Here is an 18,149-nt window from a genome sequence, read left to right on the forward strand (position 1 = left end):
CTCTATACTCCATGTTTTTTATTTTCGTTTTTTTGGTCGGGATCCTTCGTTACCACCTTCGAATCGCTTCACGTACATGCTTACATGTGGAGGTCATACGTTGGTTATTTAATACTATCACGAGATGACCTATCCCTACCTCAATTATTTTCTTTCACGGAATATTAGGATGGATAAAAACATTATTAGTGGAACTCAAGTTTTTCTTTTCTTATGATCTAAGTCAAAATCAAATTTAAAGTATAGTTACAATCTTTCTGAAACATATTAATACTTTTCACAACGAATTTTTTAGAACAAGGTTTCCAGAATATATGTAATGTATTCCAGAATGAACTTCCAAAACACGCGTAAGGGGTTCCAGAACGAACTTTCTACAATGATTTTTGTTTTTTGGAACACGCTCACTCTCTTCTTCCTAACGTTGGGCCCAATTCTGTAGCCCAACTCTATAGAGTTCCCAGTGGCTGGCCCTTACATGTAAAACATATAATCTTGTGTGGACTTTAAATATACATAAAACTAGAATGTAGATGCCATGGATCCATTTAATTTAATTTAATTACAAGTTTGATCCTTGTTTTCTTTGCTATTCAGGAGAGCTGTAGGATAATATAGATAGCATAAATCCTTTTAATTTGAGTTTGAAGTTTGATGAGATTTTTGTATAATGTATTAGAAAAAGAGAGATGGTGAGGTACTAAGAGTTTGAAATGAATAGAGTGAAGTTAGCATTCTACATGAAGATGGCCCCATAAAAACATAAAGAGAAGAGCTTGTCATTGTCAATGGTATAGAAAAGGATAGAAAAGCTTAAACCTGCAGAAGAAGGTATGGGCCAGCATCAAACTCCCTTTAATAAAAAACCAAAAGAAAGAAGCTATAAATGTTTTAAAATGAGGGAGGGAAAAGATGCAGAAAGAGTGGAGAGTGGATATGTTAACGTGGAGGGGGCAAGTCTCATCAGAAGTTCAAGATGTGCAACCCTAAAAAGATGAACCCACTATTCATATTATTTCCTTTTCATTGTTTATGTACTTACCAATTTATTGGCTTTCTTAGGAAAAAGGACTCTCTCATGAGCCCCCCCTTATCTTTCTTACCTCCATCAAAGACCTCAGGGTTTTGTGGGGGCCATGCAGACCCTAAAGTTAAAACAGGTGCCATATACAAAGATAATAGATACATAGATACTAGTATAGTTTAGGCTCAGAGAAAGAAAAAAAAAAGAATAAGACCAATTCAAAGACAGCGTGCTGGCCACTAAAACCTTTAAACCCACTAATGACTATGCACCTTTTAATGACATATATTCCAACCAATAACGCAACTTGGTGGCCGTCCTAAGATTCTATTTCCCATAAACTAGATAACGACCTCATTTTATTTATGCTTCCATCTTCCTTTACTTTTACTTTCAATATCATCTTCATACGCAAAAAAAACCAAATCCTATTTGCTTTTCCACCAAATTCAACATGAATTAAATGTTTTTGTATGTCTCACTACTGTTGATGATCTTAAATATACTCTAAAATACAAGATTATCGCGGAATTCTACTTCTTAAGTTATGTTAGTAAAACGCACAACAATTATGCTTCTTCTCATCTCTGGTCAAATATCTGGACCAGCTTGGATAATATATAATTATAATTTATATCAATGATCAACTACCACCTGCTTTAACTTAGTCAATAATCAATACGCTTCAACCTACACATTTGGATTGCGACAATAAGTTATATTTTAGCCTAATAAGTTAGCAATTTCTTATTAATGACAAAATAAAATAACAAATACTCGAGAGGAATATACAATTTCACAATCATTGACAATTCATTACTATTTTCCTAGTTATTGAATGGTCACGCAAGAACGTTCTTTTTAGCTGGAAATGGTCCCAGATTTTAGGAGACAAGTAAAAAGCCATCAAGTGTGATTGTAATTTCTTTTTCATTTTATCTGCCAGAATAACGAAGCAACAGCTTCTTGTTTTCAATTCTATTCTGGACGAGAGAAAAGATTAATAGATAGAGGGATGGTACTGCTTGAATAGCTTGAGATATAATTAAACCGAAATATAAATATAATATATATAAAATATGTACAACAGAAATTTTGAAAAATGAAAAGGAAATGTGAAAAAAGAGAATGATGAAATAAATTTAGTCTGATGATTCCTTTTTGAATAATACAGGCAAATCCCCTTGCTGCAATCATCCTCATACCCTCCGATTAATACCATTGTCTTAAGTACCAAACTGGAAAAAAGGACATGAATTAGCTTAAAGAAAAAGAAAAAAAGAAGCCCTCGGCTGAGCCAGGGGCACGTGCTTTGAGAACAGAGAGCACGTGGGATTCAGTCCCTCAACTCATTACTCACGTCAAGTCATTCTCCTCTACACTACGTCAAGGCCCTCCATGCACTGGCCCACACCACCGGCTGGTCCTTCCACGAAAGGTATATTCCGGCGTCGGAGCACTGTGCCATTGACCATCCCTCCCTATACCTCCTCAACAACGCTCTCACGTCATCACACACCTCTTCGCTAAACGCCACCGTATTGAATCCACCTCCATGCATCCTCCTCGTCCACCGCCCCGCCCTCTCCCGTCGCTCCACCGAATCCGAAGCCGAACACGCCACCAGGTCGACCACCTCCCTCCCCGCCGCCCGCTCCAGCATCAACCGCTCGTTGCTCGTCTTCGGAAAGCTCTCTTCTAACGCTTCGAAGTAAACCCTAAACCACCTCAAACACTCTTCAAAACCCTTCACGAACTCCAACCCCTCCAATCCCACGTCCAAGTCCGCCTCCTCCTCCACCACCGTCACGATCCTCGGCTGCAGCCTCCTCAGCGAGGATATCACTGCTTCGCGGTGGTTCCCGATGGCGGAGACCGAATGCAAAGTATTGACACAGTTAATAGCCAAAGCCTCGTCCTCTTTGATATCCAAGGCGCCGAAATCGAAGTCAGAAAGTTGACCTAAGTGCTGAACGACGTTGAATTGAAAGGGCACGCCCATGAGTCTGGCAAATTTCTCCATTCTGGTGCCGATTTCCTTCATGACCTTGTGCGCGGAGGCGGCGGTGACGAGGGAGGTGAGACGGAGGTGCGGAGTGTCGTCGTTTCGAGTGGCAAGGGCTTCGAAGAGCGTAGGCCATTGGGTGCAATAGGTGTTGCTGATGTCAACTATGTGTAGTTTGGGCTCGCCTTCCAAGGCTTCCAAGATGGCACCATTGGACGCCACGTGTCCGAAGGTTGTCCAGGGACTGACCTCTTGGAACTTCAGCACGGTCTTGCGCGTGGATTCGAAGGAGCATGTTCTCTCGGAGGCCGAGGCCAAGGTTCGATAGGTTCGGTCCCCGGCTTGGGTGATGCGGCTGAAGAAGGCTTGGAGGAAGTAGGAGGCGAGTTTCTGGTCGGTGTCGCCGTAGGGGGAGGCGAGTTCGTTGAGCATCCACATGAGTTGCTGGAGGCGCGTGGTGTTCTTGTCGGAGACGGCACGTGCGGTTTCGAGGAGGATGTCGTTGGCCCACTTGCCGGAGAGCTGGAAAGGGAAGGCGGCGTCTCGGGTGGGAGAGAAGGAGAGGTCGGTGGTGGTGGTGGTAGGTGTAGTGGAGGAAGGGTGGGGTTGATAGGGATAGTAGTGCTTGGAAGAAGACGAGGATAGGTCTTCTTCATCCATGAAAAAGTTGAAGCATTCTTCGTCTTCTTGTGGGTAGGGATAGTTGTGTTGTCTGGAGGATGGAGAGCTGGTGGTGGTGGTGGAGTTGTTGAGAGATTGATCTTGATCACCTTGAGGAGGTTGGAGTTGATGTTGGAATCTCACTACACCAAACAACGTGGTATCCATTTAAGGTTATTAACCTTTGACTCGCATGGATATCAATTGGTGATTCACTCACTCACTCATTCACTCACTCGCATGGATATCAACGAACCAACGAACCAAACAGAATGGACGTAACGTGGTTTTTTAACGGTGGGAATTGGGGTGTGGCGGTGGAATAGGAAATTCTGAATGGATTGGGTTTGGATACACTACATATACTTACCAAAGGAAATTCTATATACAAAAGTTACGTATAATTGTTAGTGATATGTATGTGGGTTAATTTTAGGGGGATGAGGTGGAGTTGTTTTTTGTGGAATCGATGTGCGAGGGAGAGGGAGAGGGAAGTGGGGTTGGGTTAAGAATATTGTTTTATTGAAAGATAAAATAAAAAAGAAAAAAAAAGGATGGGCATGGAGGGAGTGAGAAGTGTGGCGTAGGTGATGCTTAGAATAGAATTGAGTCTGACAAAAGATGAAAAATAAGAAAGTGTGAGGAAAAAGGTAGGGAGAAGGGATCCTTTTCATTGTTTGAGGGAGTATTTGATGAGTGGGAGCAGGCGTGCCAAAGTTCGAATTGGGTAGATAGAGAGTGAAAGGGTAAAGCTGCCGGCGTGAATCATCTTCCTCAAACTCAAACAAACCCACTTTCTTCATCCATTTTCATAATCCCACCATTATTATATACTTTTCTTTCCTTCTAATGCCAACTTCTAGGGCATGCCTTCTCACTTTTTCTCCACACCATAATAACCATTTTTTTATCCTTCTTTCTTACATGGCCCAGCCTACCCTCGTTACAAATTGACTTCCCATTTAATTATTTTTTAAAACCACTTCTGCGATTATCCTCTTGGGGCTTCGCTATCTCCACGTTTGCTTTCTTTAATTACACATTATAATTATTATTATTAGACAACTTGTTTTTCTCAATTATACCATTTCATTATTCTCATGGTCTTCTTTCAAAAGGTGCACGGCTTCTTTATTTTGTTTTTCTTCCTCAATCATTAGGGAAAAAATCACTTTATATTTTGACCTCTACATCAACTTAATCACTTCATTTTTCGGTACCCTTGTACGCTAATGTTCTTTTCTTTCCTTCTAAGCCATTAGCTCCCGACAAGATGAGACAGGATATTAGCCATGCTGAAAACCATAGATATAAACAGAAAAGGGAGTCCCAATAACCTTTTCCCTTTTTCTTTCTTTTTTCTTGTTTCCTCTAAGAGCAATTGGTGGGGATGACCGATTATCCATGTAGTTTTTGCTTTCATCCTCCACCACGAGATTCAGCATTTTCCATTCACACCTATAAATAATGAACTTGTCAATAATACTTAATCTTTCATTATATTTATTTCACATTTTAAATCCAACCCCACATAACGGTTAGTCCAATATTATGCAGTACGAAAAGTTCAACCACTTTAGATAAACAAATGGTGAACTAAGCCTGATTAAAACTTAGTTAAGAAACAGAAATTCAGGTAATTAATTAACATCTCTGACAATTTAATGAAGTTAAACACAAGAACAAACGAGTTCCCTGAAAAGAACTGTATCTGTAGTTGATGAAATTCATCTATGAATACTATATAGAAGTGAAGACCCTCTCCTTCTGTGTGTTGCAAAGAGATAAAAACAATAAAGCAGATAAAAGAACTGCATAATTGGCGGCTTTTATCCTTTCTTTTTGCTGCTGTTGAGGTGAGCCCCATATTCATTTTCTTTTTATTTAAAAAGCTGTTACATTTGTAAGAAAGCCTATAGTTGCTATGTCACTGCCACAACTACAAAATACTAATTTATTTTCGTTTGGACTGTAGCAGAGATAAAAAAGAAAAAATTAATTATCGTTACACGTCATTTCGCAGATATATACTAATCTATTTCTTTCATCTCATGACTGTGAATTCAACTCCATGAATGCACTCGTACTTGATAAAGTGATCTAGTGTAGCAGATCGTGTTTATCTCAGAATTTCTGAAGAAAAAGAAATGCTTCGTATATATATATATATATTTGAAACAGTGCTGTTCTTAATTTGTATCGTTGTAAAAGATGATTTTTACGATGTATTGATGGATGGTGTTGTTGTGGTGTTTCCTATGATCGTTTAACACATGGGGCGCACTATGCGTCACAGTTTCGACTCAATAGAAGGAAAAAAACAAGTTTTATGAAATATGACAATTACTTTTCAAGGAACCCGTGCAACGCAGGGAGCATTCTTCTAAATATTTTTACAACCTTTTTTCATTTATTATTGGATATCGCCATGGATGTAATTTTGGACTCATTCTCCATTTCACAACACAAACTGTATCATTTTTCTGAAACATATATTAATTATCAACAGCTTAACTTGCCGACAAACTGTAAGGATGTTTGTCTTCCCATTTACAGAAACATTTATTATGATACAAAATTAACTTCAAAGAAATTTATGTTATCATTTGATCATAAATTATTCATTTTATGACGATTTCTTTAAAAGTTATGTTTAAAGTGGTTTCTGATTAATATTATGAAACATTAAAATATTATCAAATTTCGAATTAAAATTAACACCTTTTTAATACCATTTTCTTTTTTATCAATAACATGAACAGTTGATATAATCTTGGCATTAAATTTGACATCATCCCAAAAGAAAGGCTATTAAAATAAGTAATCTATCATCATCCCGAAATTATTTCACTCTACAAATGTAAGATAGCATGAATGGCATTAAAAATGGCAAAAATTTTGGAAGGACAAATGGAGAGATAATGATTAATGCAATATACATTTTTATTTTCTTTTTCATCCAATGTGATTTAGATATTACTATAATTTATTTAAATTATGGGTTCATTTATATGATATTTCTATCTTTACTTTTTCGAATTAAATGGATAAATTAATATTTTGTTCTTGAAAGTACAATGTGCAATCTTAATTTAAAAAAAGAATTTTGTCTGTTGTTTTGGTTCATAGCACAGATTATTATATATTGACATTTAAATTGGCATATGCATTCTTTATTTTAAATGTGTAATTAACAGATTCTACTTTCATAAACATTTAATTTTTTTTTTAATTTTAAACATAATGTGACGACGGCATACATTAATGTATTAATGTAATTTATAATTTTTATATTAACATACTCTCTTATGTAAATAAATCATTGTAAAAATGATTCAAGTTCTTTTGGATTCCATTTTTAACCGTCACAACCGTAACATTGTGATGGTACCGAATTACTGTATCTCTGATACTGAGGTATCAGTGTTTTTCTTAACTGGAGTTGTGGTTGTGTGAATTTTGTTTTGTTTTTTCCGTTGTCGAATACCAAAAATATAAATCAGTATACCAATTTGGGTTTCGTAGATTCAATCTTAGCTGCGTGCAGTTTAATATTACAAAAACACAGGTGTTGTTGATATTCTCCCATTTAAGTTAGAAAAAGTTGACACCATAAAGTATGTCATATTCCTTAAAAGACCCCCGTAAAACAATTTATTAATAAATGTCTTCAGTTAAATGAGTATACTAAGAACTTCTAATTAAAAAATTAGTAAAACATAATTAAATATTTAACCATTACTGATCTTGTCTCTATAGAATTGTCTCCAAATATATGTATAACAATTGCATTAAAAAAATTATTTAAAAGAAAAAAAGTTTTTGGATTGAGAATTTTAATTATTTTTTCAATTGTTTATTTTATTCAGTTTAGTTTCACCATTAATAAAATATTCGATTAAGCTTCTCAATTTTTTTAAAAGTAACCATTTATTTCATCCAACTAATGTAAAATTGTTGACAAATAAATACTGATAAAATTATTTTAAGCATAATGCAATTTGTAACCAAGATGAAAATCCATAAAATTAATAACATTAATTTTAGTGTACCCAAATGTCACATTGCTACATTTTTGGGAAAAAAAATTAAGGAGTTGATTGAATATTGAAAGAGTCGTATGATTATTTATTTATTTTTGGGAAAAGCTTGATTCAATATTTTATTAATAAAAAGGTCAAATTTAATAAAATAAACAAAATAATAAAAAGTAATTAAGCCTAACAAACAAACATTGTGAGGCTTAAATTGGCATTGCGGAAAATCATTCCTTTTTGTATTTAAATTATTTGAAAAACAAAAATTTCTTTTAACAAACAATGAAAGGTTTTACAAAATTTCATGTTAGGAAAAAAATATAAAATATTTTCATAAATATAAAAATGTATACATTAAATTTTGTTGATTTTCACGCTCTTTCAATTTTTCAACCATGCGACGAGAAAAAGATCAATGTTTTGGTTATCTTTATTTCTTTAAATAATATATTCTTCTTACCGTCGTCATCAGTAAGCAAAAGTGAAGGCTTTTGGAACCAAAATAAACGAATGAGATTCATGAGAGTCGAGTTCACTAAAAGCAGAATTTTTGAACTGCAGTTAAACCCCCTTCCCTTACCTTTACAATCTTTCTACATCGAGTGCCAAAGCTAAGATCATCATGCTTAAAGTTATCTTTCTACCTTTGTAGATTTCCCAAACATTGCAGGGATTCTGAAACCTGTTGGTGTGGTTATATATGTCACATTTCTTTTATTTTTTAGTCAGATACCAACTAATTCATTCAATTTTACACGTACCTACTCTTTTTCTTCTGTCAATCCAATATTTCTTCATGGACCTAATTTCTTGTAATATATATATATATATAATAATTATATATTCACACACACATAATTATATTTTTTATATGTTCATATCATTGATTGACACTAGACTAGTTAATAAAATTATATGATTATTCCATCAAATTTTAAGTTGGTGTCATAAATTATTAGCTTACGTTATTTTGTTACTTAACAAAACAGATAGACGTAAGTTAAGAGAGATAGACTAGTCAAAATTTTGATTACAATTTTAAAAAAATGCTGATATTGATTTATAACAAATAAAAATATTACGTAAAGGTCTAGTCAAATAAGTATAACAAACAACGTTTGAGAAATTGAGCTGTTCCATTGTGTCTTACGTAACTGTGTTTATTTTAAGTTATTAAATTCAAAGAGATTAGATTTTCAAGCATTACGTGAATACAACAAATTATTATGTGGATTGGGCACTTTCAAGTCAGGCATTTAAACTATTGACTGCCAGACATGTGCATGGATTGAGAGCAATAGAGGGTAGGCCGTATCCATAGTAAGACAATTGTTGCAAAGCTACAGGATCGTATGATACTGGCATGAAACCTGCTGCTAAGCGATCAAATGGATTCCTTCCATTTGTTCTCCTTGGTTGAATGATACATAGATTCCTCATTTTTTACTTTAGATAAATGTAGTGTGATATCTGTACTATGAATTGTACAGTAGCTGTATAAGATGCCAAAATGTGACCAGGAGTCCGTCACTAAAGTCAATGAAAACCTAGCTAGGCTCACTAACTTGAAGTGCCCTTGGGAATGCCACCCTAGCCTGCCTGAACTTACCATTCACGCCAGACAACTGATTACTGACCAGGAATAAATTAAGTTCCCTGCAAGCAAGCAAAAGTCGATCGGATTGATAATGCTCCCAGAAAGCATGGTACAGAGCTGTTAAAAGATGTACATAGCGTAACTCTTTCTTGGAATGGAGATGTATAATAGAGCTATGCAATGTATATTAAGCCCCTAATACCTAATACTCTTGGGAGAACCAATGTATCAAATCCATGACCAAATTACGAAATTCTGACAATGCAGCGACGGAACCAGAGACAACCCAGGCAATGATTCTACTCCGCTTGCATCCAATTAAAACGCTACATATATTGTACAAATCCTGAATGGCGTGCAAAATTTTATCTCTCGCTATCCCGTCAATTTCCCCAATGCAAATATAATAAGTTACACGAGGAGTTTACACATTTTTACAAATTGTACGAAATTGGGATTGTTACCATGCAGAAAAATCTTTAAAGTCACTGCTGGCAACTCCCACTTTTCTTTTCTTTCCTACAACAGCTGTACTGGTATCAAGATTAGCAGATGTAGCTTGAGCATTCCTAGCTTTCAAGTACTTGCCGACACCACCACCGACCCCCGTACTTCCAGATTCAGATGTTCCAGCACCAGGATTGCTAAACCATGAGCCTACCTTACCCTGAAACATACGACAGTTAACAAAAACCATTCACAAGTATGAAAAAAAACGGCGAGAGATGTCTCAACTATTATGGATCATTAATATTACATTATCCTCATCCTCTACATTCTTCTCTGTGGCATTATCATGCTCTTCTCCTTCATCTGGTTCCGTGTAAGGATTGACAAAAATCGTGACACTTGTTATCTTGATTTCCTCCTGCAATATGAAAAATGTATGGAACATAACGCATTGTTTGAAGTAGCAAGAATGGCACGCTGGATAATAGTGTATAGTTCATTTAGAAAACATCAAATATTAAACCAAGTATTGTTAATATATTATATCAACTTTTCAAACCAGTAAAAACTTGCCACCATTAACAAACAAGCACTCAAGGCACAAGGAAACACAAAATGTATCATACTGTGGTCGAGTTAGTCTATAACTGAAAGTAATAAACGAAAGTGCGCAAACATTGTAATCCCACACGATAGAATGATATGGAGTTGTAGTAGCAGTAGAAACAGTACCCACAACGAAAAACTAATGCACAAAACCCGAAGTCCAAACTAAAAAGATGTTTGGGAAAAGAATATATTTATGCAGAAGATAACAAAATATGTACAACGGCATAAGAATCTACTTTTTTAAAGCAGATCCGTATTTTATGATCATATGTTTGCAATTACACAGGTTGAAACTTAAAGCATTTGAGAAGAATAAAACCTTAAAAAAGGGGGAACAATGTATTGCATCAACAATAAAAAGAAAGTACGACTAACCAGAGGTCGGTCATTATCATCAACTGGAACCTTTTCCATGGCAGCAAGTGTGGTCAAGCCACCTACAACTACTCCAAAAACTGTATGTTTGAAGTTTAGATGATTTGCAGACTTGTACAAGATGAAGAATTGGGAACCATTGGTGTGTGGGCCACTATTCGCCATGCTTACCACACCTCTTCCAGAGTGAACTAGTTTGGAGTTAAGTTCATCTTTAAAAGGCTTTCCCCATATAGATTCACCTCCTCGACCAGTACCAGTAGGATCCCCACCCTGTATCATAAAATTCCTGCACAAAAATGGATTATGAGACCATAAATCTAAGGCTTACTTTACTACGGGAAGAAATATGCTATGTTATTACACCTAACCTAATGCTTCGATGAAAAGCAACTCCATTATAAAATCCCCGCTCACAAAGAGTGATGAAGTTTTCACACGTCCTAGGTGTTATATCACAATGTAGCTCAATGTTCAAATCACCATGTGTCGTATGCAGCTGTACATAACCCTTCTTTTTTGGATTCTTCTCAACTTTCACATATTCAAATTCATTTTTTGTAACTGGATCAAATGATGTTGAAGTAAAAGACCGGGAAGCAGCACCAGTTGTGAAACGGCTTTTTACCTGAAACAGGTAACTCCATTAGAAGTTCATAATACATAGCAAAGTGAGTGTTATCCTATCTTATAAGAGATGTCATATAAAAACATTCATGTGTATTTACCTAAGAATTTAAGAGTTTAGGAAAAGGTACGCGAAACATTTATTCACCCTCATACATCACCCAATCGCCTAAGAATGGTTTTGGTTTAATGTTACATTTACAATATGTTGAGATCACACATCGGCTAGCAACAAATATAGCAAAAGTAGTATATTTATAAGACTTGCAATCCCCACCCCCTCTGAGTTAGCTCTTGGTGTTATGCCAGGGCCAATCTATTCTCAATTTCTAAACACCAAACTCTATAAGTCTATCCAATTGGCATTTAGTTACCTGAAAATGTTCAATCCTTGGTAGTGTGAGTGGGTTGGGTGGGGAGAGAGGTTATGCTCTCGTTGGCTTGTCACTAGCCCTGGACAATCTTCACACATTGAGCTAATAATTGTGGAGTGACTTAGGTCCTACCCCTTGTAATTTCTAGTATTAAAACCATGTGTGACGGGTATAATATAAAATCATTCATGATTCTTCCACCAATAAATAAGCTTAAGTTGTTAAGTGAAAAGACATTAATGGTCTCAGGGGTTAGTTAGGTCCAATCCCTTGCCATTTCTAGTTAAAACCATGCGTCACAGTCACAGATGTAATACAGAATCATTCAAGTGAATCTTCCACCTATAAGCTTTTAATACAAGAGAAAAGGCCTTAATGAACTCTTTTATACTACATCTCCAACAGTTACATAATGTACATTGAAAGGATAATTTAATATGCAAATTTTAGCTTTCAATATGTATTGGTGAAAAGGAGGGTATATCTAAGAAACTCACCATCTTTGCATTCACTGGCGCCCTGTCACCAGACATATGCATAGCTATCCTAGCAGCAGTTTTATCACCTGATGAGGCTTTAGCAGCAGCTGCACTTCTTCCATGTACTGCAGCTGATGCAGCATCTACGATACTGAATGCCTGAGGAGCTTTGGCATCTTTATTTGCATTTGATTTGGAATCTTCATCCACACGGGACCTTGCAGCTATGATGGCAGCAAGTGCAGCAGCCCTTTCTTTTTGTGCCTTGCCACCACCACCCCCATGCATTGCAGTTTCCTTTCCTTTATCAGTTCCAAGCTCCTGAAGCATTTGCTTGATATCACCCGACATGTTTATGTTATAGGTTGGATCTGAACTCATTTTCTGTAGTTCTGAAGGTAGATAAAATAGAACGTGTCAAAGCTAATACTAATAACAAAAAAAAAGGTAACTTCAAGATTCAAGACCAATGAGATTTATAGCTCACATAAGATGAATGAGCTAGCATACCCTCATCATCAACTTTCAAATCATTCTTAACATGATCAAAATCCAGAAGAACCCTGTCGTCAAGTGCATTAGGATTCTGCACATAGTACACAAACACCGCAACTTGATATTAAGACAACAAAAGATGAAGCAAGAGAAAAAAAAAAGTTCTTGTTCAAACCCAACTTACCTGAATGGTTATAAGGTCATTCCTTGTGAATGGCTCATCGGTGAGGAGCTCCTTCCAGTTTTTTGTCTTAATGTTTAACTCTTTGACAGCCTAATTCCCACAACTTACATAAATATAAATGGCATCTACATAAGAAATTAGCATTATTGAAGTAAAGGATGCTGGATATAAAAACCTCATAGCAGAACACATTTCCCGTAGTCTTCACTGCCACAATATGCGTAAATTCAGTGAAAACTTTGTTTAGCACTGGACAATGATATTCTCCTGCAGCATGACAAACAAAGGTTGGTCAATAATAAATAGCAAGCAAAGTAGATAAATTTTTTTATTGAAAATAAAAATAATTAGGCAAACGTAAAAATGATTCAGAGAAGGTAAAAAGGGTGGTGTATTTAAATAGTGAGGGAATGGAAGAAAAAAAATAAGCTACAGGTTTATAAGCTATAAACTACCATGTTTTGGAACCGAGAATAGAAATCAGAATGAGATAAAGATTTTATCGGATTGAATGGAAAGAACACGCAAAAGGAGAGATTACTCTCCTCCAAGAGCTTCCTCCAAGCAAAGAGCTAGCACTCAATTTACAAAGGATAACCGATCTCCATGAATTTCCTCCCCTTCACTCCTATTTATTTAGGTCTCCCATTTAATATAACCAACTACTAATTCAAACTGCCATAACTAATTCCCGTATACTCTATACTTAACAACACCACCCCTCCTAAAATCAACCTTGTCCTAGGAAACGTTGGAACACAGTTAATCTTATTTCCACTTATAAAATTAACCTCAATGATAATCGTACTACTTGATTTAATCAGTAGTTTAAAAGTAGCATCCAAAACTTGTTCTATAATTAAGCTGATTATATTTGAATAAATATTTGAAATGACTTCGTATAAGCAATATATGGAAATAATACCTAAAACAAAATGAGCTCTTGATCACACGATGCTAAGATGAAAAAATTATTTATTATTTGTGATATTTTGTGTTGTTCCGTATGTAGACGCAAGAGAGGATAGTCTAGTTAATTCCAGTGATTTTGCACATCAAGATTAAAGGAAAACTATATCATAATTACTCAATGATATCAAAATGAAGATTGCTCTACAACAGTCATATTCCTGAGGAACTATAAATACATGACAAAAATGAATACACAAAATACATCCTAACACAAATACAATTCTACTTTCTTAGAAAAAACCTACAGGCCTATATTCTCTGTTTTTAGTCTCTGATAGTCAAAGAAGACCTTGTAAACTTCACATAGTGAAGTTAAGTTACACCTTTGCAAGAAAACATTCATTGCATATCCTTTTTATGAGAGTTGTTTCTTATGTTCATTGTTTTTGTTAGCCAGAAGTGACACTTAAAAATACTTGAGATTTTAGTCTTAAGGGGAGAATAAGACAGGATAGCCAAAAGTGACCTGTGTACTCATGATAGCCCAGAGTGGTATATGTACCTGCTTCGTTAAACAATTTTTTATTAGTGGAACCCTTTTAAAAGTTTCTTAAATGAGAGTTGGACATAGACCAAGTGTTTAAGGTGAATCAATATAAATCTTTTGTGTTATTCTTATTGATTAGACATTGTTTGCAATAATTTCAGCACTTTGCCTATTGGATACCTACTCAATATGTTGAGATTGAGCCATTAAATCATCACAAAATTTAAACATCTTTTATGCAGTGAATTAGGACCAGCTCCTTCATGACATAAAAATGCACAATTCTTTCCATCATTGATTTTTTCCAATTCCTAAATCCCACTTTAGCAAAAGAATTTCTTCCATCATTTTGATCACCATGATTATTATTGAAGACGTAGCAAGGTAAACAAAATGCAGCACCCATGTGGGTTGAACATTCTAACCAACTAGGAAACTTTTTCAACCAAGAAGGTTGAAAGTGTCGACGATGATTTCCAATATTAGAAGGTGGAAACATTATATTGGTAGGTTGATATGGTTCAGCTATTATATAAGCTCTACGAACCTTGTCACGTTGGTCAAGAGGATATTGTCAAATAGAAATACGTTTTCTAGGATCTTTCTCGAATGAAGAGATATCAATTTCATTTTCTTCTACTCTGGGAACTTTAGATTGAGGTTGTTCAATGTCTACTATTTGTGTGGTTGATGGAAAAGTTGGGGACTTACTAGCTTGAGGAGTTTCAATAGCTTTTCTTTTAAAATATGCATCAATTGTAGATGATTTTCCCATAATAATGATTTTGTCCTCACCCTATATATCATTGATAAAAATAAAAAGAATAAGCCAATCATTCATGAATTGAAGGTTAAGGTGGAAATATTGATAAGACAAGAATGGAAATTTTTACTTGTAGGTTGTAGTATATTAACTAAAAAGCTGTCGGTATTTGTGCAATTTACAAATCACTTGAAAGATGAAAGGTTGCAACTTGCAAATCCCTTGGAATTGTGAGAGACACAACGGCTTCTTAACAAAGGAATTGTATTTGGCTTCTCAAGCGAGTTTTGACATTTGCTTTAGTATATATATATAATTTATATTTTTTTAAAGAGAAGGGGCCAGGGCCCATGCTGTATATCCGTCTCTGTACATAACATAACAGGTGCACACCATAGCATTTCCATTTGACACTATGGTGTTTCAAAGTGTTAGAACCTCAAAGAAGGCACCTTGATTTTGGTCACACCTAGCACAGCATACTTGCAGTCTTAGAGACTCAAAGATGGTGGTTTAATCCAACGTCAACTAGAGATGTGGATAAATAAAGTTAAAGTTTGAAGATCCTTCACCTTTCAACTTAGTCTTATGAGATTGAGTAAAATCCTAAGCCCAAATTTTAAGATGGTCCCACATGTTATCTTAGATCTATTTCCATCCATCTCCACGTGCTAGATCACTAGCCCTGGGCACAAGGGAAAGTGTTTGAAAGCTAACTAAATTGTGGTTATCCCTTTGCCTTGATTGAGGATTTTTTGGGGGTTGTCTTAATTGTGGCATCAAGGATGATGGTTTAGTCCTACATCAACTTGAGAGATGTGACTTACATAAAGATTACAAAGCTTGGGCGGTTTTCGTCTTACATTTTGGTTTTGAAGGATTGAATCAGATCCTATGGCCAAATACCAAGACAGTGATAGAGATATCTCCATTCAATATGTTAAAGCTTGGAGAACCATAAGGGTCCAAAGCCGGGTTTTTATCATCCTTTGATATAATGAAGGTTAATTACAGTAAAGGGACTTTGATTTTCTTCCTTCTTCTTTTCAGTAGATTTGGGCAATGTGACAAAAACTACTAAAATATGTTATCTACTTCCCTCCTAATAATACATCATTTTCGAATCCAGAAAAAATTTGACCCCAGTTGACAAAGCTGATGTAGTCCTTGTATGTATACTTGTCAGTAGAACAGCAGTACCTTGTCTCCGGATCAATGTTACAACTGTATAAAAGCAATGGAAATTGTTCTAGAGAGTGAGGGTGTATCTAGATATTGATTCAACGAACAAAAGAACAATAGAAAAAATGAGAAAAATCTCCATGTAAATCAGAATAAGATCTTTGAGCTCTTCTATTACGTGACAAAGACCTCCGGATCACCTATACCTAAACCTCTTGAGAGGAAAACCAACTCTAGCTAATAAGCTTGGTCATTACCAGGTAGCAACACTAGCCCTAAGATAACCATAAAAGATTTTTAAGATAAACAATTCCAGAAGTTTAGGATAGAACTTGATTCTTTTTATTTACATTTTCTTCTCTCTTGTTCGCTATTTTACCAGTAAACAGATTGATTGTAAGTTTCTAGACAACTCTATATATAGCTCATCCCTGTGTAACCTTGCATATTAAGAAGTAAAATCACTGTTTCATCTCCTAAACTGCAAGGGTGAACCATTAAAAAATGCAACAGTTTTTCAATGCAAACAAAATCATTCCTTCATACGCCACCACAACAAAGGACGTCACTGTTGACCGAACATTTTTGGCAAATATTACAGTACACACATAACTTTTCAGCCACAACAAAATTATTAGAAAGAAGAACTCCGTTGTCAAGGGAACAAGGAACCACAATGATAATTCAATGCAAAATTATCAATAATTCAGTGTCAACAACAACCTGGCAACAGTGTCGTACGAAGAATTAGAAGTGAAGCTAATACACTAAAAAATATTAATTCAACGAGTCTACCAATAAAACACCCAGATAAATGAAGCAGTTAACTTAAAAGAAGGAACACGAGAAAATAAAAAAAAAACCCAACTTAACACAAAATTATGAAAAAAAAAAAAAAGAGTGATAACCTTCTGAATTCTTGTGGAAAGTTAGTGGAATGAGATCCGGCAGCTTGAGAGGAGTTCCAGTGACTGGATGTTTACCGTATTTTATAATATAGGGAGTAATATTCCTGGAGAAAAAATTATCAAAATGAATCTATCAATTAAACAATCGGTAACAACATGGGAAGCTTAAGGGATCGCAGAAATACTCACATGATATCGAAAACACTGCCCTCAGCAGTGCAGACAGGTTCTTCAAAGGGTGTAAACGTAAGCCTAAGACAAGGAGAAGAAAAAAATGAAAGAATGAATGATTAAAAAATGGAGCGAAAAGAAGGTAAAAGTGAGAGAGGTTATGAGGATTGGTACGCGCAGCAATAGAAGGGAAGACGTTTGAAGGGAGTGCGACTGTCTTTGGATTTAGCGCCTCCCCATTCCGTTGCCCACTCTGTTTTGGTGATGAACATCCTGTCTTTACTGTGTTGCTTCTTCCCCATAGTTGCTGCTAGGGTTCTTCTCAATCACTGATAAATTACCCTGTTTGTAGTCGCAATTGCAATTGCAAATGAACGCGCCTATTTGTAAGATTCTGCTTCACTTTCTGGCGATTTTCAGAAACTGACCCCGCCGCTCGATTTTTCTCCCCTCTCACAACCGCCTTGGCAGTACTACGCTATTTGCCAAACACCGCCGTTAAATCGTTCTTGGACCGGGTTTACTCTTGGGTTGGTTAGTTCTTTTTTCACATTTCGGAAATGAAACGGATCCCGCTATTTTATAAATAAAATTCATTATCAAAGTTGTTTATTTAGAAAACTCGTGCTAGAATTTCTTGTTTCTGCGAGTAACTTTCTTTGTAAAGATAGAGTGATTTTCTTTTCCCTCTTATTAATTCGCATTTTATACTATTGTTATTCTAATTTTTTCACTTAACTTTCGAACGCG

The 18,149-nt window shown here is 35.7% G+C and overlaps 2 protein-coding genes across 3 annotated transcripts; both read right to left on the bottom strand.

The window, feature by feature from the left end:
- Window positions 1-2,153: 2,153 nt before the first annotated feature.
- On the bottom strand, window positions 2,154-4,638 carry LOC148191954 (protein SHORT-ROOT-like). Its single transcript, XM_088099893.1, has one exon. It carries the CDS (start codon window positions 3,855-3,857, stop codon window positions 2,406-2,408), a length of 1,452 nt encoding a protein of 483 aa, XP_087956019.1. The 5' UTR covers window positions 3,858-4,638; the 3' UTR covers window positions 2,154-2,405.
- Window positions 4,639-8,934: 4,296 nt separating this feature from the next.
- LOC148191955 (peptidyl-prolyl cis-trans isomerase CYP65-like) lies at window positions 8,935-17,953 on the bottom strand. Of its 2 annotated transcripts, XM_088100564.1 has the most exons (12): window positions 17,574-17,953; window positions 17,418-17,480; window positions 17,229-17,332; window positions 13,092-13,183; window positions 12,917-13,006; window positions 12,748-12,823; window positions 12,256-12,629; window positions 11,129-11,385; window positions 10,758-11,046; window positions 10,081-10,191; window positions 9,788-9,990; window positions 8,935-9,382 (listed from the first exon to the last, which is right to left on the bottom strand). In XM_088100564.1, the coding sequence occupies exons 1-12, from the start codon at window positions 17,699-17,701 to the stop codon at window positions 9,274-9,276; spliced, it is 1,896 nt and encodes a 631-aa protein (XP_087956690.1). In that variant the 5' UTR covers window positions 17,702-17,953; the 3' UTR covers window positions 8,935-9,273. The 2 variants fall into 2 exon arrangements, with proteins under 2 accessions (XP_087956690.1, XP_087956689.1); XM_088100563.1 differs by lacking the exon at window positions 8,935-9,382 and having other exon boundaries at window positions 9,541-9,990; window positions 17,574-17,950.
- Window positions 17,954-18,149: the final 196 nt, after the last annotated feature.

The sequence above is a fragment of the Vigna umbellata genome, chromosome 10, assembly GCF_029865625.1.
Source record: "Vigna umbellata cultivar VRB3 chromosome 10, Vumbellata_1.0, whole genome shotgun sequence".
Lineage (NCBI taxonomy): Eukaryota > Viridiplantae > Streptophyta > Magnoliopsida > Fabales > Fabaceae > Vigna > Vigna umbellata.

Coding starts and splice junctions, on each gene's coding strand:
- LOC148191954 (XM_088099893.1), bottom strand. CDS start 3,857: ATGGATACCACGTTGTTTGGTGTAGTGAGATTCCAACATCAACTCCAA.
- LOC148191955 (XM_088100564.1), bottom strand. CDS start 17,701: ATGGGGAAGAAGCAACACAGTAAAGACAGGATGTTCATCACCAAAACA. Junction 13,007..13,091: donor GAAATGTGTTCTGCTATGAG/GTTTTTATATCC, acceptor TGTGGGAATTAG/GCTGTCAAAGAGTTAAACAT. Junction 11,047..11,128: donor GCTTTTCATCGAAGCATTAG/GTTAGGTGTAAT, acceptor ATTTTTGTGCAG/GAATTTTATGATACAGGGTG.